The sequence below is a fragment of the Columba livia genome, chromosome 1, assembly GCF_036013475.1.
Source record: "Columba livia isolate bColLiv1 breed racing homer chromosome 1, bColLiv1.pat.W.v2, whole genome shotgun sequence".
Classification (NCBI taxonomy): domain Eukaryota; kingdom Metazoa; phylum Chordata; class Aves; order Columbiformes; family Columbidae; genus Columba; species Columba livia.
Window position 1 is genome coordinate 182,512,079 of NC_088602.1, and position 25,397 is coordinate 182,537,475.

The 25,397-nt window shown below is 36.5% G+C and overlaps 1 protein-coding gene across 13 annotated transcripts in view; it reads right to left on the minus strand.

Annotated features, from left to right (window-relative positions):
* Window positions 1–25,397, minus strand: part of IMMP2L (inner mitochondrial membrane peptidase subunit 2) — a 461,654-nt gene that overhangs the window by 137,503 nt on the left and 298,754 nt on the right. For 5 of the 13 annotated variants that reach the window (XM_065048709.1, XM_065048710.1, XM_065048711.1 and 2 more), the window contains exons 4-5: window positions 22,502–22,567; window positions 22,301–22,377 (exon numbers count right to left, since the gene is read on the minus strand). The exons of 2 other annotated variants lie outside the window; for them this stretch is intronic. In XM_065048709.1, coding sequence (XP_064904781.1) covers window positions 22,301–22,377; window positions 22,502–22,567 — 143 coding nt within the window. Of the gene's footprint in view, window positions 1–19,235; window positions 19,347–22,300; window positions 22,378–22,501; window positions 22,568–25,397 lie in introns of those variants that run through there. 6 more of the 13 variants (XR_010469559.1, XR_010469560.1, XM_065048718.1 and 3 more) reach the window with 2 other exon arrangements.

The following is a 25,397-nucleotide window of genomic DNA, read 5'->3' on the forward strand; positions in this document are numbered from 1 at the left end:
CCTTTTCCATTACCACTATTACTTATTACAATGATTATTGTCCAGAAGGAATTTTCCCTGGGCTCCTCCTCCAACAGCATCCAGGACAAAGGAAGAAAAGGGGCAGTGCCTGAGGAAACAACTGGCATGCAAAGTCTCTAGAGAAACAGAGGGAAAGCAAGAAATAAGCAGGTTCAGAAAATGTTCAAATAGCTTAAATTCTTCTCTTCTCTCTCTTGCCTGGAGAAGTGCTTTTCATGTATGCCTGTAAAAGTACTGAAACTCTTCTAAATAGCTGTGCTCCCTTCTCCTCCTTCTCTCAGATAAGAAGAGAAAATAAAATTTATCAGCTGCAGCAGACTGTAGTTCCATTCTATCTCATTGTTTTGACTGTAGTATTTGCCACAACTTTGTCTCCAATGAGACTGGACTCCTTTTGAACTTTCCTTAAAATGGCAGTGATGGCAGTAGAGGGCCCTGTTCTTCCAGCCATAGATACCACCAGGCAACTGTGAACACAATTTTATGTACATATATATATATGCATATAAAATATATTTATATGTGATTATACACATATAAAAGTATATCTAATAATACAACATATATATTGTATAGTTACAGAATACATGCCTCTGTGTATACATACTTTTATACAACAAAATCTTCACAAGCTTTGAGGATAAAATAAGTAAGTAGAATTGGAATTTAAGTTAGTAACATGCACCCTCAGCAAGTTTGCTGATAATCCCAAACAGGGAGGAAGAGCTGACACACCACAAAGCTATGCTGCCATTCAGTGAGACCTGGACAGGCTGGAGGACTGGGCAGAGAAGAACCTGATGGAGTTCAATAAGGGCAAGTGTAGGGTCCTGCACTTGGGGAGGAATAACCCCAGGCACCAGTACAGGTTAGGGGCAGACCTGCTGGAAAGCAGCACTGCAGAGAAGGACCTGGGAGTTTTGGTCGACAACAGGTTGACCATGAGTCAACAATATGCCCTTGTGGCCAAGAAGGCCAATGGTATCCTGAGGTGCATAAAGAAAAGTGTGACCAGCAGGTCAAGGGAGGTTCTTCTCCCCCTCTACTCTGCCCTAGGGAGGCCACATCTGGAGTACTGCATCCAGTTCTGGGCCCCACAATTTAAGAAGGACAAGGAATTAGTGGAGAGAGTCCAGTGGCAGGCTACAAACATGATTAGGGGTCTGGAGCATCTTTCTTGTGAGGAGAGACTGAGAGAGCTGGGTCTGTTCAGCCTGGAGAAGGCTGAGAAGGGATCTCATAAACGTTTATAAATATCTCAAGGCTAGAGGTCAAGAGGATGGGATCAGACTCCTTTCAGTGGTGCCCAGCAATACAACGAGGGGCAACGGACACAGACTGAAGCATGGGAGGTTCCATCTGAATAGGAGGAAAAACTTTTTTACTTTGAGGGTGCCAGAGCACTGGAACAGGCTGCTCAGAGAGGCTGTGGATTCTCCTTCTCTGGAGACATTCAAACCCACCTGGACACATTCCTGTGCAATCTACTCCAGGTGAACCTACTTTGGCAGGTAGGTGATGATCTCCAGAGGTCCTTTCTAACCCTAACCATTCTGTGATACTGTGATTACATCTGGACCCTCTTCAAATGGCTATCTCTACATTGTGAACTGCAATCACTGAAAATGGATGAAAATTACTTAAAAACCATGACATTTTGAAAGGCTGTTATCATGGAGAAAAGTTACCTTATACACAAGCCTTCTGTTTTCATTTTATTACCTTACTATTGGAGCTTCCAAGTGATGCAGCTCTGTAACTCCAAGTTTCAGTTTCCTCTGTAGTACATAGTATTTTAGGTTCTGGGCTTCCAGCTGGCCCATTAGTCTATTAAAATTAAGAGATTCAGCCCACTGCCAAACAATAGGTCTCAGGAATGCTTCCTGACTTCCAGATCACTCCTGGTCCATCCTAGCCTATGTTAGTACAAGACCCACAAGTATCTCCTATCCTCTCCTTTACGTCTTGCCTTGGAAAGGGAAATCAAGCATACAGAAGCTAGAAAGGATGTACAGCATAAGTTACACAGAAGCAAAGACAAGAGGTGCATTATGGTACACACATGTTATGTAGATTGGACACCATTTCTTTTGTAATTCAACTCAATATACATTTCTAGAGCTCTGATGATTTTAATGGAGTCATGAGCTTCCTTCTAGAGAACAATGTTTAAGTTAACTCATCTTGAAAACACAGTCACAAGCAACACATCCACATTTTGTTTTCTCATCCAAAACCAACACAGGATGGAACTAATCTCTCCACATTAAATATCTATGCTATGGGGATTCACACTTAATCTAACAAACAGAAGTTAAATGAAATTTAATCATCTCTTCAAAAGTTTTTTAACCTGTTATTGCAATCTTACAGTGGCAGAAATACCACAGCTTTCTTGCATAAAGCAATACGTAGTACATAACAATCTTTTGGTTATCAAGTTATTTCAAACAGTTAATGCATGATTCTTAATGGTTTAATCCAATCACTTTTTCTAATCTTGTATGTCTTCTAAAGCTATGGGGAGCAGTTAATCATATCGATCATGGAGCAAACTTTTACATATTGAAAATTATTATCAGATTTCCTCTATCAATCTTACATTTTCCAAATGTTCACATCCCTTCAGCTTTCCCTCATCTGTCCACTTCGTGTGCACATTTTAGGTGCCCTCAAAAATGTCTGCTGTTCTTGCTAAGGCTTCTCCGTTTCTGTACTAAACAGAATAATTACATACTGTGTCCTAAAATTATGTTTCTGTTAAGTAATTAAATTTAGTTTCTGTTATGTAATTAAATTTAGTTTCTGTAAAACTACAATATTCCTGTTTGCTATTCACTTTATGTTGCATGACTTCCCCCCAGTCCAATCTCTTTTCTTATATAACAACTCCTAGCCAATTATTTTATACTTCGCAATTTTCATGACAAATGCAATGGCAAGAACAATGCCTCTTTGTGAAGTAAAATGCACATCACAAGCTACCTTATCATAGCTGACACACCACCTATATTGATGCATCAGTACAAGAACCACATGGTATACGCTGAATTTTTATTTCTTTATTTGCTTGTTTTAAGGGAAGCTGGATTATTTGACTGGGTGCCTTTTTACAGAGGTTCCTTGGAGAAAAGATTTGCCCTATGCCATGCTACAGACTGGGGGGGGGGGGGGGGGGTGGAGAAAAGCTATTTGCCTGCTTTTTATATTGTCAGATACTATTATACTTCATTTTGTTCTGAATTCCAACTCATTGTGATTATATTGAATTCAGCATTTACAATTCCAAGAGGATTACTGATAACACACATGCACTGCAAGGAAAAACAGCTCATCAGTTTACTGACAAGAAGTCCCCTAGTTTGGAGATCAAATCTACTTAATGTTCCCAGTGCAAAATCTTGCATCTGAATCTTTCATTTAGACAAACAATGCGTGAAATTACACACAGATTGGCAGCTCCCTATTGAACTTAAATCTGGGAAAACTGATTTACATTGATTATACCAACAGACATATGGAACATATCAGCCATACAAAGTCAGACTGATTATCTAGTTCTTAACAGGATACAGGTGGTTGAGAGTTGTGTAGAACTAAGAACTTCTCTCGTACATTTGGTCATATATGTTCCCATACTTACTGTTATAGGCTATAGCATATAATACATTAATAAGGATATTAATTCACCTCTAGAAGCCAGAAAATGCTGGTGAAAGAGCAATCCCAGACAAATATTACTACTAGCCTCTTAAATGTACATTTAGTCTCCCAGTACAATGCAATATAAAACTCAGGAAAAGAACATAGCTCTGAATTAAGTGAAATAAACATAAATTAACTACTTAGCATATACTTCCCCCTGGCTAGAAACTCTAGAACTCTCTGGTTTAATTTACTTTTGTGCAGTTTCACTGTAATAAAATAGGCAAGACATGTAACAAAATTACTTAACTTGAATATTATATCAGGGAAGAGTCACTGATGTATTTGTAGATTTGCTACCATGGTTTTCAAGATTACTACTCAACATATTTTTAAAGCAATGACCACAGAAAATAGAAGGTGTTAGAGGACCAGCGATGAATTATTTACAGCTATATTAGCAGTATATTATACAATCATATATTCAGCAACAAATCAAAATCCTGAAACTACTGTTTCATAAAATCTATATAAATCAAAGTATGTTGTCAAGACTCAAGATAAAATTGTATTTGCTATTGCTTCTGCTACAGGCATTGCCCAAAAGATGTAATACAGTGGTTATGGAGATGCTCCATACTGTGACAAATCTCCAGAGCCTCTTCCAAAGAAGAACAGAAAAATGACATCTGCACCTATTATTTCTAGTGAGCTGTGGAAATATGTCAGGTTTTCAGTCCTTCATACTGTCATCATTGTTGAGCTTTTCCCTTTCCACAAATAAAAAAATTACAAGTACTGTTCCTGGGAGCAGAGAAGAAACTGTTTGCAGCAGGACTGAGTCAGCAACAGCAGTTTTTTCACTTAGATTTTACTTACTGGATGTAGTACTTTCCTAAAATTTTGTGTCTCATAATAGCCTTATATCAGTGTGATGTGTGTCATCACTTATAACTGGGCCATAATTTTTAAAATATGAAAGTGTGATTTTTCAAATCTGTACTGACATGACTTGATCAAATAACCTATGAAAGTTCGGCCAGTTACATCTCTTATTCAGGTGTCATTCAGGTGTCATTATTCAGTAAGTGTCCTTCAGAAATTCCAGTGCTTGCCGTAACACAGAAATCTGATCCACAATTCACTCAACACAACGGAAATACTTCCATTGATGTAAGAGATTCTAGATTAGGTTTTGGTTAATATTTATGTTAACTGCACTGAAAGATATCCTTAGAAATGTTATGTTCCCTGGCTTCCCATGATCTCCGGTGCATAAACGCATTTTCAGTTTTGTGGAGACTCTTTTCAGAGAAGATATTGAGGACAATGGCACTGAAGAGCTTGAAAGAGCTCCATTTGGTATTTTTTTTTCCAGAACCAACATATAAAAGGAAAAGCTTCTTATTTCTTTGTTTAAATGGGGAGAAAATGTCTTCTGCAAAGCTAGACAGCTTATTTGCTTTCATAACTTTGTGGGTCAGAGTACTGGTTATTAAAAATCCCAGTTGGGTGATTAGAAATCCACAGGTTTCAAAAGTAAAACAAACAAACAAACCCAACAAACAAAAAAACCCTACACCATGAGTTTATTGAAAATCAGTGTGATTGTTTATATTAAAAAAAAAACTTGGAAGAAATTATAAACCACAAGGTTATTAACCTGGGGACTTAATAAGAGATTTCCTAATTTTCTGTCAGTCAGTGTTCTCAGGAATTCTCATTGGCTTTAATACACATTAAATGTTTCAATTTAACAATAATTTCCTGGTACACACATTTCCTGGTACACACATTTGGCTTTCTTTAATTTTTGGTGACTGATCACATTCTTCCTTTCAACAGTCTGAATGTCTGGGTGACAGCACAGCCAGCCAGAGCTTCATGATAATGCAGTTTTGCATTCTGCTTTGCAAACATGATTTCTTTTGCGAAGCTCCAATTTGAACCATTGGTTTTATTTTGGAACTCAAGATTCTCACAGTATTGCATCTTCCACTGGGGACTACAGACTCCATTCAGTAATAAGATCTTTATACCTAATTTAATTACAGTTTGTGAAAAACTGACAGTGAATGAACATGACTAATGATTCTGATTATCTCTCAACTACTGACCTATCCAACAATCTCTCTGCACAGAACCATGCAGGGTTATCACAATTGATGTTTGCATGTCTGACATTAGAAATAACTATTGAAGCAAATCACACTTGTATCTGTGCAATACCTTAAAATTGACGTAAAAACTGAAAATAAATTAACTATGTTAAATTTAGTCTGAATTTCAGGAGCAAATTTCTCATTTTCAAAATAAGTGAACCATTTCATTCTTCCTGCAGACTTACAGGGATGCAAATCCTGTTTTCAGAAATGTCCTGTTCAGGACAATATCTTTGCTTTGTAACTTTACCAAACAAAGCTCAACAGGAAAGAAAACAAAACAAGTTCTTCAACTTAATTTGTTTTCAAATTTGCATTTATTCCCAGATGCTGTAACTGTCAGATGGAGAGTTTCAGGTACTTGAGAACACCAGCTTAGCAATCTTTCATTGTTTCAAGAGACATGAAGTTTATTTCTCCAGTCTGGTTCTATTTAGTCTAAGCCAAATTTGTCTCCAGTGAGTAATGAAGTTTTGAATTTCTCGTAATTAAAGTCAGTATGTTTAAGCATATATTATACACCTAATTTATATTTAGACTGAAAACTTCAGTTGCCTGTAAAGTGACAACACAAAATCTAGGTTTGAATAGCTGAATCATTATTCATTTCAATATATTTTTCAGTTCTGTTCCCAGTAAATGTATCTTATACCTCTTGATTCTTGACAAATTTGGCAGGGTTTTTTTCTCATTCATGTACACATGACTTATACAGAAAAATATATTTATATAAGTAGATATATGTATTTATATATGTACACTATATCCAAATTTAAAATTCATGTACACTACATAAAATATTTAGAAGGGTTTATAAATTTAGCAAAAACAGGGCCTTGTGACTTTCTGTCCTTACTGTCAACTGTCACAACCAGTGCTCTATATAAATTTATTCTCCAGAACACAGCCACTCTCCCAGCATCATATGTTAAATAATGTCTACAAGAAAATGACATTAGAAGCTGGTCACACACCTTAACATCAGGGACAATCTTCTATTATTGACCATTCTTCAAGTATCACCCAGTGAGGATACTTGGGAGACAAAGAATGATTTGAATATAAACAGTTTTCACTCATTGCTCTTTACACTTCAGAGATGTACACCATCCTTAAGCTAACTTCATGTACATATAAGAAAATTCAAAGAACAATTTCTATACAGTAAATGACTCAAAGATTTAAGCCCCAAAAGGTTGCTGGATGTTTGCCAAAACTTCAGCATGATATTTTTAATTGCTTCTCAGGAACCATCTAATTTGTTATGAAGAGTGACTCGTGTGCCTACACATAAGTGACTGGTGCTATTTTAGGTAGTCTACTGAGACATCCTCATGACACAGGCAGCTATAACACAATGTTCAAGAGTACTGTGCCTTTCTGAAACTGTAGCTTATAAGACCAGACAGGATAACTAGGGCATCTAAAATGCCACAAGACAGGTATGTTTAAGCAACTGAATCCCACCTATAAAGCCTGTAAAACTTACAGTTTTCCTTTGCAAACTAAAGACACTTAAATTTCCCTACTCAACTTTAAATTGTTTATTACAGAAGACCTTGGATTAAAAAAATTCAAATACAAATTATGTGATTTTCTTTCAGCACTGAATATACAACATGGAAACTGCTCATATTCTTATTCAACCCTAAAGAAGTAGCCACTAAGAAAAGAAGGAAAAAAACATCCTACAGCAACATATGCTAATCTCTTGCCCTTGTTCTGGCAACAAGTAAGCATCTAACAGTTAAGTACAGCAGAACAGAATAGAGCAGCTAAAAGATGTAACTTGCCAGGAACTTCTTAAACTCTGGTAAAAGACAACTGTGGGCTAAAGAGTATATGTCCAACATATCTTGGCATGTTCAAAATTATCTTCACATGCCTGTGTATGAAGATGACAGTGTATACAGACTTAAAATATTTCTAAAAGGCACCTCAAAATCCATTATGTACATCAAAGGATACACAAGAACACAATTACCTATGCAGAGGCTTTTACAGACTGGCTTTAGGACTGGTACAAAGATGTATAAAGGATACATGAGCATAGATGGGTGAGGGCAGAGGGGAGAACAGAAATGTAATTTCCTAAAACATTCCCTAAAAATTAAAGAAGGTGGTTATAGGATGAGTTATACTACACTGCACTTCACTAGTTGATTAACTGTTGACACAGGTATTTCTACTGTAAATTTTTAGTTGTGTCCATGCAGAATTCTTGAGTGTTCACATTAAATAATGAGTCTTGAATTACCTACAAAATGGTCTGTCTTTTCATGTTCATCATCATCAAAATTCACATTTTCCACAGAGAAGTGAAAGGCACAGATGTTGTCCTGTGCTTTAAGGCTTTCCTTTTACAGCCCTATAACCTTTCACTTGTAGCACTGAAGTCTGCTTTTGATTTTGTAGTCTTTCACTGATATACTCCAAGGCTGCTGTGGCAATACTTTTACCTTGTACTCCCAAATGCTCTTGTCCTCAAGGCTTTGTGTCATTGAATTGCAAGACTTTGATATGTCTCTGATGTTGAGTTTCTCACAGGAACAGCTTTTGACTGATGTTTAAGTCACCCTTTCTCCTCCCACTCCTCTCTGACCTTCCACTTTGTAGCTTTTGGTTTTTAACTGTATGGCCAAGAACATGTAGAACTTAGGAGATAACATTAGCAGATAATTACCATTTAGATAGCCCAAAAGCAGTATCCAGAAATACACAACTACAAATTTCACAAGCAGTTAAACGAGTGCAAAATCTGCACCTGATCAGTGGGTTGCAGTCAGCACCATCAGCACTAATGTGTAAGAGAAATCAGCAGGGAGACCAAGTTGGTCTTGATCTAACTGTACAGTTACTGTTGGAAGTGTTCTGGGGAATATCTGTGGCACTGATGAAAAAGATGGAAGAGGAATGTTGCCTGGAGACATCCCAGTCTCTTCCTTTCCAGCTGGCCACTGGTATAGCTTTCTTTGTCTCAGTCTCCTTATCTATTTATTTATTTATGATTTTCAAGCAAAGTTATTTTTTTCGTTAAGAGTATGTATAACATCAGCTATGGACCTCACAGTTAAACTTGACTGCTCAGCCTTTGAGTAACACATAGAATACTCCAGATTTTAAGAATCCTACAAAAATCAGTAGACATGTATGTAGCATTTGTGACATATCCGCTATTTTTGCCCATGTCTCGGTAATCTCAAGCATGAATGATGGAACAGTTTAAGTCTGTGTGTCACAGCTGGAAGGAAAGTAATTATTAAAAATTTGATGTTACCTGCACTTTTACATTCTCAAGGAAAAAAAAAAAAAAGAAAAAAAAAAAGGAGTATTTGAATTGACAGAGCAAACAGTTTGGCTAAAAGTCCTCAGGGATTTGTCATTACTTCAGAAATTGACAAAAATTTTCAGATTTTATGTAGCAGAGATCCCAAAAGAACATATCTAAAGCTGATCTAACTGAACCTGTTCAAACATTATCAGTATTTCCCAGCAGAAGAAGACAAGAATTAATGATCTCTCAGTAATCTGTCACGAAAGTAAAGCTTGCTTTAGAGAAATACAGAAACTCAACCAAAGAAGCAACACCCTAACAGGTTTATCACATCTCTCAAATAACTGAAAATGTCAAAGATTTTTTTTAGATAAATAATTTGAGGAAACATAAAAGTGCAAACAAACACTGCAGCCAATACATCAGAAAGTGCTTTATACTTAACTATCTAAATCTAACAATGTAAATGGTCAATGGGGTGGAGTCTAGTTGGAGGCCTGTATCTAGTGGAGCACCTCAAGTGTCAGTACTGGGGGCTGGTATTATTCAATATATTCATCAATGACTTGGATGAGGGAATAGAGTGTACTATCTGCAAGTTTGCTGATGACACTAAGCTGGGAGGAGTGCCTGACACGCCAGAAGGCTGTGCTGCCATCCAGTGAGACCTGGACAGGCTGGAAGAGTTGGGCGGGGAAAAATTTAATGAAATAGAGCACGGGAAAGTGTAGTCTTGCATCTGGGTAGGAACAACCCCAGGTATAAGTTGGGGAATGACCTATTAGAGAGCAGTGTAGGGGAAAGGGACCTGGGGGTCCTGGTAGACAGCAGGATGACCATGAGCCAGCACTGTGCCCTTGTGGCCAGGAAGGCCAATGGCATCCTGGGGTGTATTAGAAGGGGGGTGGTTAGTAGATTGAGAGAGGTCCTCCTTCCCCTCTACAAAGATGATTAAGGGAGTGGAGAATCTCCCTTATGAGGAAAGGCTGAGAGAGCTGGGTCTCTTTAGCTTGGAGGAGACTGAGGGGTGACCTCATTAATGTTTACAAATATATTAAGGGTGAGTGTCACGAGGATGAAGCCAGGCTCTTCTCGGTGACAACCAACGATAGGATAAGGGTAATGGGTTCAAACTGGAACACAGGAGGTTCCACTTAAATTTGAGAAGACACTTCTTCTCAGTAAGGGTGACAGAACACTGGAACAGGCTGCCCAGGGAGGTTGTGGAGTCTCCTACTCTGGAGACATTCAAAACCCACCTGGACGCCTCCCTGTGTAACCTCATCTAGGTGTTCCTGCTCCGGTAGGGGGATTGGACTAGATGATCATGCAAGGTCCCTTCAAATCCCTAACATTCTGTGTGATTCTGTGAAATACATAGTTTCTCATTTCATCTTCCTATGGAAGGAAATGTAGCAGTTTCCTAATTCTGTTAATTGCCTTCCAAACATATATACATACAACAAAATTTAGCCCTCTTCTACCCTATGTGAGAGAGATCGTGATAGAGACAAGAAAGTGCTCCATTTTAACCTCTCTCCCATTGCAAAGAAACTACAATTAACAGCAGCTGAATAAAATTTACAGGATTGAAAAAATATTATGGTACTTAAAAATTACTTATGCCATTTTTGCCCTTTTCATAAATAGGGCTTGAAAAGTTAATTGCGCTGAAATAAACACTAGCATAATGCCTAAGGATACAATTTTTTACCTGGCTATGGAGTGTTGGCAGCAAAGATGCTGAACCTGAACTGTAGAATAACTCATTAGGAAATATGTAATAGCTGTGGCAAGATTTACTACAAATATGCTTGAAGTGCTTTTAAAAATTAATATTATGCGGATATGCTTGGCTTAATTAGTTTTCTTCTTCATTTACAAAGCATATCTGTCTGGTTTATGAACTTAGTCACTATTCCCTATTCTTGAAAACCTGCTTAATTAAAGTTGTAACTACTGTGTAAGCTTTAGAAGCAGTAGAATGACTTTTATTACTAGAAATCTAAATCCTTCTTTTAAATATGATCATATCTACAGATACTATATCAGAAATAGAACAGGACATCCCCCATAATACTCCCAAATAACCACATGATACTGCTACTTTTAACTATACATGCCAACCATTTCTACGATGTTGTATGCAGGCAATTTTGTGGGGTTTTTTGCACAAAATCTTGCATTAGCAGTGAAATGGTGATTAATTTAGCCAGTCACCTAGTCAGTCCCCTGAAATCCATTAAAGGTCACCTTTCTTCTTTAGGTATGTACCTATTTTCAATCTGTTCATTGATTTCCTCATCCATTATTCTATTCTCTCTCTTTTAGAGGTCCCTCACTTATTAGACTCCCACCTCTATTACAAGGACACTATGCTTTGGTTTTCAATTATAGCAAATCCTATCACAATCTTTTTCAGCATTTATCACTTGTTCCCCTTCATGCTAAAATAAATGATTAACTACTAATTTATTCTTGCTATATATACAAAATTGAAACCTAGTCATTAGAAATGCTATCTGGGATATACCTGTAGTTCTAGAAATACATGACATACAGTTTATCATAATATATTTTTGGCTGCATATTAAAAAGCTTGTGGCATAATGGTCAGTGAGCAGAAATTATTTGTGCAATCACTGCCAACAGACTACAGTAAAGCAGAAAATATTTTTGGCTCCCCTATGCACAGATGCTGGAGACCTCGCTTAATGACTTGTTACCCATTATACCCAAAACACACTACAGTTTCATCACACAATTTACTTCACAGAAGCAGAATGTCAACAATAGCCATTTCTATAATAATGAAAAAAGATAACAGTAATTTCCCTCCTATTCTCATTTGAATCTCATAACCACTGGGGTGATCAATTTCAAAACCTTATTAGTTCTGCTACTGTGAACTATTCAGGCCCTCCTTTCAAGATCAGTTTGCAGCATAAAACTATGGAGGCAATCTTTTTAAATGAACAATTTACAATTAATATTTCTGCCAACATGTATTTTGAAGTTTTACATAATAGCAAACACAATCATTTCAAAATTTTCAAATTAAAACATAGGCAGTTATTGCATATGGCTGACAAACAGCACTACAAAATGCACACTGGTACTAAAAACTTCATCAGGCTGTAAATCTAATGAAGAAAAGAAGCAAAAAAATGGGAAACTTTACACTATTTTTCTAAATTAAAAAAAAATATATAAAGCATCATCAGTTCATTCTGTATAGAATTCTGTATTCATTACTCCACTCAGTGTAAAAATATAAAATGTATAAAATCAACTATACATCTTTGAAGAAGTGACCTTTTTTGTATTCTTTACATAGGTTCTTATCCCAAAAAATATTTTAACCAGATTTTTGTTTAGACTAAACTGTCTCATTTCCTTTAACAGAGCTAAGACGGTTCATACCAGCTGAGACCCTAATCCTATGGGAGTATGTTCAGAGAATGACAAATGGCAATGTCAGTGCATTTTAAGAAGTTACTGTGGTTCATCTGGAGCTGGTAAGTAGACATGTGGTCCCCGTCAGCTCACTGCAATGCCAAGTACCTGGTGTTCACTTAAGCTGCCTTCAGCAGATCCAAAAGGGAGCCCAGGTGAAGGCATTGAAAAGATGAGCATTTAGAAAGAACACCTTGGAGGCGAGCTATGATTTTCTTGATATACAGCATCAAAAGTGATGCAACTGCTGTTGTTCCCCTACACATGGAAGGGGGTGGGGCAGTGTGTGTGAATTAATCTTGTTCATAAAGCCTTGGAGGCAAAAGAATTCAGGAAAAAAAAAAAAAAAAGTCATCATTTGGGACTCTGAAGCCAGGATAATGATGCAGATAATGAAACAACTCCATACTGACTCTAGTTCACACGATAGTTTTCTGCTCATTATTGGTAGGTGGATACAATTCTCTCACAGTCACTGGCTGAGTTCAGGACCCTAACTATATTCAAGTAAGAGAGAAAGAGGACTTTTGCACTGCTGTAAAATGAAATAACCGGTAAGATTTATTCACGTTATTCAGAGAAGACTCTTCTGTTTCAGCATGTTTTCCTTTAATTTGCAAACACAACAATGTCCTGATCCTAATACTGCTCAAGCTAATAAAAACTGTCCTTCTGATTTACAGGAGGAAAGTGCACAAAATTACTGGGTTCTGAACCTTGTTTGCTTTCCAGTACATCTAGAAAAATCTGCTGCTGACACACACATGAACTTATTGTTCATTTTCTGAGATGAGGAATCCAGGGCGTTTGCTTAATGTCTGTCCCCCGCACTTATATGAGCATAAGCCTACAACGCCATCTTTCATCCTGACTTCCTCTTCTATAAAATGGGTTTAATACTATTTCCTCCCTCCTACCCCCACCTTTGTTTGTGTCACATTGAATTTTATAATGCTATACATATAGATGAGCATCAAAGTTGACATGGAGCTCAACTTCCATTCAGAAACCACTTAAGCAGCCATCTAAATGTTGATAAGATGAAGTACTAAATTGGTCAGGACAAAGACCATTTTTACTAAGCACATCTTTTATTCTTATTCCTAAGTATGGATTTCAGTGCCAAACTTCAGACCACCATCAATGACATCTGTATTTGCTTAGAAGGCAAAAAGGAAATATTTTGTGAAAATTAAAATACATAAAAGCATTTTATTAACTGTTGGATTTTTTTAAATGTTAGTGCATTTTATTCACTTGCTGCTCACTTTTTATAAAATCTACATAAAGAGGACCTATTGAGCTTCCCATTGAGCTGATTATACTTGTATGCATCTTTTCTAACTGTCTTGGCAGCAAATCAACTTTCAGTGAAACTGAAATAAAATGTGTTTCTTTAAATCAAAATGCTTACAAAAGACATTCTCTCTTACATGAGGTGAATACACTGCATTTGTTCAAGCTTCTAACAAAGATAAAATTCTTCTACATGTGGCATAACACATTTGAAAATTAGTGTCAAACATCATAGAATTATAGGATACCTCAGGTATAGAAAGGCCCTCAGGAGGTCTCTAGTCCAACCTGTTGCTCAAACTAGAGTTAGCTACATGATCAAGTGAGCTTACTGAGGGCTTTATCCAGTAGGGTCTTAAACACCTCCAGAGATGGAGACCACAGCTTCTCTGGCAACTACCCCACAGCCTGACCATCATAATGGAGAAAACTTTTCTTCTATCTGGTCTGAACCTCTCTTGTTTCAAGTTATGCCCACTGCACCACTATGCCTGGCTCCACCTTCTTGCTAACCTCGCCATAGCTACTGAGGGCTTGCTGTTAGACCTCAAAGCCTCCTCTTCTCCAGCTGAACAAGTCCCATATCACCAGCCTCTCCTGACAGGGCAAGTGCTGCAGCCCCGGGGCAGCCTCAGGGCTTGGCGCCCTCTGCTGAACTGCTTCCAGGTTATCGATGTCTTTCCTGCCCAAAACTAGACACAGAAGTCTGTGTGTGGTCTTTGTTTTCTTTTCCTAAAACAGCATTTGTGTGAACCACAGCCCTGTTCACAATGTTTCTGTCTGAAAGCTACCAAAAGGCCTCAACATCCTAGAAAATAACTTTGTAGAAAACAAAGACCTGCCTATTGGTAACATTATCCATTCTTACACTGGTCTAGGTGTCTAGCACATGGAAGTCAGTCAGCAGAAGTAAACTGGTAACCATAAATTTACTGGATATTCATACTACAGAGAACTTCACAACTGACCAACAGTGGGATGAAACAACAGAGATTACCTGCTGTCAGGTGCTGGTGTAAGCATAGTCCAGACAGGCCACAATACTTCAGCAATGCTTTTCCCAACTCCTCTCCCAGATTTCTGTTCCCCATTCTTGTAGTTTTTAATGATAAGCACATAAAATGCTTGTCTGACTCTTTTCTCTTAATTCTGTAACATGTATTAGCACAAGACAGAATGGTACTTCACACAGCTACAGCAAATGTTGGCAATAAGTGTCTGCAGTTACACTTCCTGCAAATATTGGTGTATGCTTCACAATAACCATGGGCTGCCTAACTACAGGGATTTATTGAAAGCCATGAGAAATGTTACTCCAAGCTGCCTACAGAGCATTTAAAAAACTTCCCCACTGTTTATTACTCTGGCAGATTAAAATAGTCCATGAACACCACCGAGACTCGTTATGCACAGTGTTCACAGATATGCTATCTTAAAAGAGATGCTGCTTTTTGCATTTTAGAGAGTTGCTTCTCTAATTAAACAAAGGGAGGGAAAAAAAAAAGGAAGAAATAATAAAAAATCCTTTCTCCCCCCTGTAGAAGCAGCTGTCATTTGTGTTGGTTCAGATGCACACTAATAGAGAGTAGCTGAATACATTTTGCAATTGCAACTGCATACTCCATTTTTAGTACTTTAGTCTGAATAGTAATTCTGTGAAAGCTAGTGTTATTGATGGTGTCTCTTTTATTGTCTCTTAGTGTTGTCCAAATGCAACCTCCTCACTTCAGAGGTAATAGGATATGCTGTTTCTTTTTTTTTTTTCTTCTGTAAGCCTACACTGCAAATTCTGTACAATCTAAGAGAATCACATTGCACTGTCTTTTTCCTTTCTATATTAAGAGTTCCAGAGGTCATACTGGATCTACATTGTAACTCCATTTCTTTCAATTAATTTTGAAAAATGAAACCAACTGAAATATCAGAAAATGCTATCTTTTGGCAATCTTTTGGCAATTTTACTGCTGGTATCTGAATCTCAAGAAGAAAATATGTCTTTAAAATGTTACGGATATTAAAGGAATGAAGACCTTACTGCATGAAACAATTAATAAATTCTGCTCTAATATTAACACTCACACTATCCAATATGGAAAAAAAAAAAAAAAAAAGTAAAACATTAGTCTGGAAAACTATGCATTTTCATTTTTTTTCATTTTCTTACTTTTTGCCTTTGTGAAAAATTATTTTACACTTATTTTCTGAAAACAAAAGGCAGCACATTTGTACATTTTTTTTCCTGAAATTTAACTTTCTATCCTTAATCTTTCTACCTCTTCAGGCACCTTTCTTAAATATTAGGCAACCAAAATCTAATGCAAAGACATTTATCCAAATTTTATAATGGATATGAAGAATTCCACTTAAATTTGAGAAAAAATTTCTTCTCAGTGAGGGTGACAGAACACTGGAACAGGCTGCCCAGGGAGGTTGTGGAGTCTCCTTCTCTGGAGACATTCAAAACCCGCCTGGACATGTTCCTGTGTGACCTCACCTAGGCGTTCCTGCTCCAGCAGGGGGATTGGACTAGATGATCTTTTGAGGTCCCTTCCAATCCCAAACATACTGTGATACTGTAATACCAAATTTTAGAAATTCAGCTCTGCAGACCTTCATCACCAGACCTAAAGATCTGCACAGCCTTAGAAATTCATTATGGATACAGAAAATCTTCATCTCTGATTTGTCAGATTGTTTTCGTGGCTTGAAGACACTGCACCAATATACATTTGCATTTACAGAAATGGAGTCCAGCCATGCAAGGACTCTGCATATAGAAATGGAATAAAAATCAATGGAAACTCTATTTAGGAGTCTTGCAAGGATATGATCAATGCTGAAGAGTCATGACAGAGCAGTATACCTGGAACCTAGCGAAAGCTTTCATTGGCTTGAAAAAAATCCCATCAGTACCTAACTATAAGTAGCGCAAAGTACACTGCACAAAATCCTATGAGTTATGTGTTCAGTACACATGGCCACAAAGTAAAAATGTTTTGGAAGATAAAGGGCTTTTCATCTAAGAGGCAGTTTGACTACTACTGCTTCCTTTAGGTACATGAAGTACAAAGACAGAACAATATGAAGCCTGCAATTAGTCAAAAGGAAAGATGTTCCAAAATTTGTAATCTCTGAGGACAGTGCTGTGCCTCTGTAGATTACAATCAGCTCTCATTTCTGTCAATCTCACTAGCACTTTTGTCAATGTGGATCTTGATACTCACAGATCTATATTCAAAGCCCAAGGACAGAGACAATGGACTTTGAGGAAGAAGGAAATGGGATTCAACCATAAACATAGTCCATATATTGTGATCAACTGTGATTCCTAGTCTTTTGATGTCTTTTACTGATACTCTATTTTGCTATTCTTACTATGAGCCATTGGAAGCAATACCTTAGCACATCACCAGTACCTCAGTATAGTTACCAGAGGTCTTTGTGTATATGTCAGGGTGGAGAGGGAACAAGAGAACTCTTACTACAGCTCTAGTGAACATAAAATTAGTTCTGTGTGATTAAATGGCAAAGGTCTGGATGCAATTACTGCCAGGTGGTTGCCCTATATACAGATACTGTTGTGCCACAATACTGGCAAAGTTGGAGTTTTCCGGAAGGCTATTCTGCTTCCTAGAGGCATGCAGTATCTTTTTGGTATAATCTAACACAATTTCATCTCAAGTCATAGAGTGTCTGTATGAAGACAGCTGGTTTGTTGACAACTGTCCTTAGTCCTAAGTGAAACCAAACAGCAGTCACAACTATCCGATGAAATTGAGCTGGTTCAGTGAAAAAAACCCCAAACAAACAAATAAAAAAACACAACAGTAAGAAAACTTGTTGATTGTCATTTTCATAGTGGAGGGATATTGGATGCCACCTACTTTCTGAGGAAAAAAAAAAAGCAATCAAACACCTGCATGGAGCATTTGGTCCTCAGAACACTGACTCCTACAGAGCCGAACAATATCCCTGGACAAAACTTTTCAAAACTACTCTTGGTAGGGACTCACACATTATTCTTAAATCACATACAGTATTGAGAAGCAAAAAATTAAATGAAAGAAATATAATTGGCACACCAAGCTTCTGCAGACCTGTGCAACTGTGACAAAAAGAAGGAAAACAAATAAGTTCAGGAAGTTACTGAACAGACTTAATTTTAAATGTTGCTAGTTTAATTCCAATTTTAATATTTTTTACTTTGCATAAACCTTCTTTATTTGTGTTACTGAAAACATACGAAAAGTCATCTGTGATAGATTACTATAGATTTTTGAATTTCCACTAGTGCATTTAAAATAAATGAGTTTTAATAAGTTTAATTTCAAGTTATTCAAAGTGTTTTATAATACTAACATTAATTTTTAACAAATTAGATTATATTGACTTTTAAAAGAAGGCCTCCTTTACAAGAATTACCATTTTAAACAGTCTTCAAGAATCATTGTAACAATTTTCTACTTAAAGTTAATTCTCCTGTGAATCCATGGAAGACAAAACAAAATCTGATCTATGAGAGATACACTTTGCAATATCGTCTATATACAAACTGACCTATAGATTCATTCTCAAGGACTAAATGGTGATTTTCTGTCTATACTTCAAATCTTTTTGAGGAGGAAGTCCTACTAGCTTATCCAAATTAAATTTTTTTTATAGGTTTGTGGCATGTAGTACATTTGTTCTGGCAGCCAAGAGGGCAAACCTCATTCTGGGTGCATCAAACATAGCATAACCAGCCAGGAAAAAGAGGTGATTATCCCACTGCATTCAGTGTTGATGCGGCCCCACCTGGACCGCTGTGTGCAGTTCTGGGCCCCACCATTTAAGAAGGATGTGAAAGTCCTTGAATGCAACCAGAGGAGGGCAACAAAGCTAGAGAAAGGGCTGGAAGGCATGTCATATGAGGAGCATCTGAGGACTTTAGGCTTGTCTAGTTTGGAGAAAAGGAGGCTGGGGGATGACCCCATTGTTCTCTACAGCTGCCTGAGCAGGGGAAGTGGAGTGAGGTGCCGATCCCTTCTCCCTGCTATCCAGTGACAGAATCTGTGGGAGTGGTTCAAAGCTGTGCTAGGGAGGTTTAGAGTGGACAACAGGAAGCATTTATTTACAGAAAGGGTGGTCAAACAGTGGAACGGGCTTCCTAGAGAGGTGGTCGATGCCCTAAGCCTGTCAGTGATTAAAAGGCATTTAGACAGTGCCCTTAACAACACACTTTAACTGTTGTTCAGCCCTGAAGTGGTCAGGTAGTCAGACTAGATGATCCTTGTGGGTCCCTTCCAACTGAAATATTCCATTCTGTTCTGTTCACTTCTGGGCATTTACAAGACACTACAAAACTCACTTCACCTAGATTATGAACTACACTGGAAACAAAATCAGAAAACTGAAATGGCAGAATTTTTATTCAGTGAGTTTGTAGCATTTTTCAGTCTCTCAAAGCATATTTCAAAAGGTGAAGTACTATGTAGTCCATAATGTCTGACTACCTGAAAAATACAAAATGAAAGGTCATAAGAGACTCATTATAGATCTTTCACCTACTTTCAAAAACTAGAACTTAATCATTAATATTTTCAAAATGTCACTATGTTTATCTTGTTTAATGCTTTTAGAAATGAAGAACTGAAATACAGGACTTTTCTGCTGTAGAGTCCTAGCATCTGAGATCAAGTATTAATGGGTCTATTCATTTGATCTTTCATTAGTTTCAGTAATTAACAAACAGTAAAATGCTAGCTAACTTATTTTAATTGATTACATGAAAAAACACAGCATTGTGCACCAAATAGATTGAATAAAGATGATTCATTCATCTATGAAAGCATAACTACAGACTCACAGATCACATCATCTATCACCTATCTCATGGAGCATTAAATGAAAATACCTTCCAACTCATAATTATTCACAAGCCTTTTTTCATGATGGAAGACTCACCATTGAAAGTGTTTATTAATTAATTCTGGCACATGACACCAAACAAAATTAGCAAAGCAACAGATGGACTTTATACATTTCACTTGACCTTCCAGATAAAATGTCCAACACAACACAACTCTCTATACAACTACCACTCTCTGCAAAACCATCACACAAAGAGGCCCATAAGTGCTAGAACCCCACCGTACCTGACTGGTGATTCCCACTCCCCTGTACCCTGGAACTGACACAATTGCTCTGCAGTGAGACTGGATGTTTTCTCAGCAAGAAGGAATCCTGACTGATCAATAGAGCACCAAAAGGCTTACAGAAGTGGAGGTTTTAGCATACAGGCATATACACTCCACCTCAAAGATGTGATATTAGGAATGAGGATGTTCAAATTTTCCTCTAAGGTCCGTATATATTAGTTGTGCATCATACTTTATCCATATCAAAAAAACAGTCAGAACAACAGGGAAGAGTCCTGTATTTTCAGATACATTTTTGTACATGATCCATTTTACTTTCAGTTTCATTCAGAGCATCATATTATGCTGATCAGGAATAATTCAATATATGAAAATATATACACATAGAATCTTGAAATATCAAAACCAGTTCTTCTTGGTTTGTAATAAAAGCTGTCTTCAGACATCAAATAGGAGTTGAAATGCTCTGTTTATGTTTTCTATACATGCTTTAATTTACCAGTTGTCTGCTTCAGTCACAAATATCCTTGCCGTATCATTATAAAACTAATACATATTTTAGAAAAATCTTGCCAGCTTTGTTGTTTTATCTTATTATCTAAGTGTTTGCTTTACCCTAGTAAAGTATGAAAAGTGTCAAGTATTACTTACATTTCCTGCACATGCACAATGAAGGGACAATAATATTTAATAAAAACTTACTGAGTTATAATAGTCCAATAATTTATTCTTTAGCTAAAAACTAGTTTCTACAGTTAAAGCAAAGAGCTGAACAACAATTTTCATGTGTTCAAATAGAAAAAACATATCTGAGATACTGAGATTAATATTTCTACCAATAAATTAATCTAATCTGTTTTACCAAAGACAAATTAGGATCATTGTACAGCCCTCTTTACATATGAATGGGTCACTAACCTACAGGCTCATTGGTACTCTGCACACACTCTCACAGCTTATGCCCCACACTTTTGTCCATTTGGCCAAGAACACCCACAGAAGTTAATGAAAATTCAGACTATTAAGGTATTTGAATGTACAGCGTCATTACTATCCTACAGCTGCAATTTAAGTTATTAAATGTCTTTTGTGTTGTCAGAAACTACATTCAGCTTTCAAAATTCAGACAAATACGTTAATACAGACCAGAGAAAAGTAACACTTGAAGTTGCCTAATGTTGCTGTCTCTTTCTGGTATTGCTACAGGAATGAATGAGGAATACTGAATCATGACTAACAGTCTTATATTAATTACAGCACTAATATCAACTACATTAAGGACCTTCGTAAGGACCTAAGTCTATAAAAGGCACCAGTCAGTAGAACACGCTGTTCCTATCTTTTAGTTCTTTGAAGTGATAGCTAGTTTTAGCTGTAGATATCCATAGGCTTTGGACATAAAATTATCTTCTTAGTGTCTGTCATTTCAGATATTTTGCTTCAACAAAAATGTCAGAATTTAGTTTCATTTTTCCAACTGAGGTAATTTGGAATTTTACAATAAAACATAAATTATATCTACTGCAAGAGGAAAAAAAAAATACACAGATATATTCCATAGTGCTGAATCACCTACCAGTGCTGCTATTAATTAGAGCACATTGATACCACACTCAAATCCTTGATTTGAATTAAAGCTGCCAAGAACTTCTTAAGTATTCACTACACCAGAGCAAGAATCATTTACTAAACTAATTGAGTCTCAGTCTGCCATATTGTCTGAGAGCTCCCAGGGTCATTCATATCTTAGTGTGGGAAACTAGGGATTTACCCTCCCAGCTCTATGCCAGTTCTATTCTCTACCTGGGAAAAAGAAATCCTTTCAAACAAGCATTTTCATCAAAATAATACTGCTCCCACAAAACCATTTGATTTACATCTACTAGTAATTTATTTCCAACTAGCCCCAGTAGGAGGTCTATCTGTCAGAGTAAACCAAGTCTTGAAGTACTCCAGTGTCTGCTCTTGCTACAGTTTTTTTTTCCAATAGTATAATTTATTCCAAATCAGTTCCACCATATTCCCTACAGATCCCTACACACTGCAGTGAAGGCAGTCATCTGTGAGGGTTCTTTGTCTCTAAAATAAAAACAAACAAACAAACAAACACCAAAACCAACCACACAATCAAACATATAAAACTAATAAAACCCTACTTTTATTTGCCAGCCACAGTATGAAACTGAAGCTGGACTCTCAAAATGAAAAATCACAGCCCTATAATCTCATTGAAAAAATGCTGTACAATTACCTGCCTTAATACGTGGCAGAGATATTCTAAGAAACAAGCATTATTTTCACCCATGTACCTTTCATGAGAGAGTGAGCAGTTTTGTGTAGCATTTCTCCTCTCATTAAAAAGGAGACAGGTACAATGCTGACATCCCTGTTAAGAATAGATAGAAAGAAAATACTAGAAATTTCTCGTTGTCTAGGATACTGATTTAAAATCCACTGAAAAGCTGCACTAGTCCTATAAAGACTCAGATACTAAGGCTTAAAATACTTACTTGATAATGTCTCCTTCAAGAGCAATCACTCGTTTAATGATCTTCTGTTCAGGGTTTCTAGGAGACCTGAGACAGGGGATAAGGTTATACAATCAGTAATGTTCCCATTGTTTTAAGAAAATGAAAAGAAATTCCACAAAGAAATAGACACTCTTAAAGTCATTAGGAGATTCCTTGTTCTCCTTGATATAGCATCAATCATTATGTTTCACCCTGAAGTGAAGCTACTGTAATCTCAGTGCAAACCATCACTGAAATGCAGATGCTGAAAAATTACCTGCTTACAAACACCACAATAATCAACATACCTTATCATGAAAAATACACGCCTCAACATTAAATGTAGAATATCCCACTACCAATGAGGATGGTACCTTTGCAAATAGATTAATGTATTAAAACCAGAATTCCCCATCAAACATTAACATCACTATGTTTAAATATTCATGTTATTCACTCACTGTGTGGAAAAAAAAAAAATGTCCTTATGCTATATTCATATCTATCACTAATTTAGGTAAACCTTGCCTAGGGAATTTTGGAAGTTTAAAAAAAGTTGTAAAGTTATCTGAAAGTTTCAGCTTTATCCAAAGCTTCATAATGCAACACCATGTTTTCACTTCAAGTTATTTTCCTGTAAGCATGTTTTATTGTGTGGACTCTGATCATGCATTACAGACTGTTATGAAAAAGCAAAGTCAAACTTTCATGCCCCTTCTGAATACTCCAGCTTCCTGGATGCACATTAATAGATAGGACTATTAAAAGTGTTATTCTCCCATAGTTTTGACAGGTTAGTGTAGAAATATGTGCACCATAAAATGTCTTTATTTTTTACATACCTTACCCCCCCCCCTTTTTTCTTCTTCATTCTTCACTTTTAATTTTTTACCTATACAAACTCAATAGACTGTTTTCAGGTTATTTTAAAAATATTTTTATTTGCTGATTGTATATGGGAAAGTCAGTGAAGAAACAAACGGTTTTGATTTTCTGCTGATGCTTGGGATATTTATATTAGATTCCAAGTACAGCCTGCTAGACATGCAATCACAAGAGCTTTATATTGCATTTTTCATGCCTAAAAACATTGGCCATGCCATCCTCACAACAGACCAGTACTTTTGAGCTCATCTCTAGTCAGCTGGTAGCACACTAGATTATATTTCCTTTGAAAGCAAAGCTGAGATGAATCTGGATGAAAAATCTGTCCACAGTGCTGCATGACTAAAAGTATTTGCCGTTCACTTTCAGTTCCAAAAGTTGAAAACAAAAATAGTTAGGCTTACTCAATTTTTAATATGAAGCCAAAGAACTATTCCAAACATTTTTAAAGTGGTTTTATTTGTGTGTATGTGTCAATAGATTTGTAGTGCATTTATATTTCACTGTAATTAAAAAAAATTCAAGAAGCATAATTTTGAATTTCAAAATATCAAATAGTTTCACTTTACAGTTCACTAAGCCTGAAAACCCTCTTTTCACAAGGCAGCACGGAGCAGTGAACATGAATAAGGACAATAATTTGCTTTCCTAGTCATCACTGGAATTTTTAAATCACTATGTCATTTACAGTAATATTTTATTTAGCATTAATTTTACACAAACAGTTGTATATTCCAGTTCAGTCTTGTCTTTCATGGTTTTTATCAGTCTGAGAAGACACATTTTAATAATACTTTACATTTCAGCCTTGGGAGGAATTAATCAAGTTTTAGATGCTCATATGATTCAAATATCTGGAGTACCCACAGCACTTTTTTATGCTGCTCCCTAGCAGGCTTCAACACACACTCATTCAAGTCTAAGAAAAAACAACGCCCCTATAGTATGTTTTTTTATTAATTTAGGCTCAGACTGTAGTATTTTAATGTAAAATGTAAGTAACTGACAGTATAATACATAATATATGTGACGAACTATGCATTTCTTAAAGACCAAATTAAATCAAATTTTAAGTTTGCTCTTTCAAAATTCTGTTCTGGTTTAACACCTTACTTCCAGAGGTTCTTTGAAATTCCCCCTGTATACATTATCACTCAATTAGTATGTATATATTGTAATGTAATTACTGTTCTCTCTCTTAATTTGCCTTCCTTGTGCAAAAAAACTGCAATGACCTTGAATAAACATGACTCTAAATCTGAGATATGAGTATTTGTTCTAAGTGTGGTTGCTTTCCTAACAGCAAGGACACATTTAACCAAATCACATCATTTAGCAGAAAGACTTCAAGGAATTCCTTGTAGATGTTATTAGAAATCTGGAATATTTTTACTATTTGAAGCCAAAATAGTTTAAAAATAATCTTTATACTAATGTTCTGATTATAATTCATGAAAATGGCAAAGAACTGATAAGAGAGGGAGCAGCAGGCTCCAACTGGCCAATAACACAGGCAATTTTAAACCAAGTATTTTCAAGAGGCAATCAGAATGGTTTGTTCAAGAGCCACAATGATTGAACAGGTGGTAAGAGAGACTAGTTCTGAAGTGATGGATATTGATGCCTTCCTGAAAGGTGTTTAGTGTAACACTGGGATTTCATTGATTATGGAAATCACAAGACCACAAAGATACAAGCAATTTCTTTCTCTGAAATTTTGCAGCTGGTATAGAACAAACTAAAAATGAAGCAGAAAGAAAAGTCTCAAGTACTAAACTGGTAATTGTTTAGTACTCCTGGGTCACTGATATCAGGGGGAGGTAACAAAAAAAACCCCTCAAAAATGGGATTTTTTCAAAACATAAGGGAATATATAAATTTATGTGTATATATATATATATATATATATACACACACACAAAGAAACTGTTGGTTTGCTTGTTTACACCACTCCTAAATTACATTGTGTATTTCCATTCTGCTTATATGAAAGTTCATATTCAAGCACGTT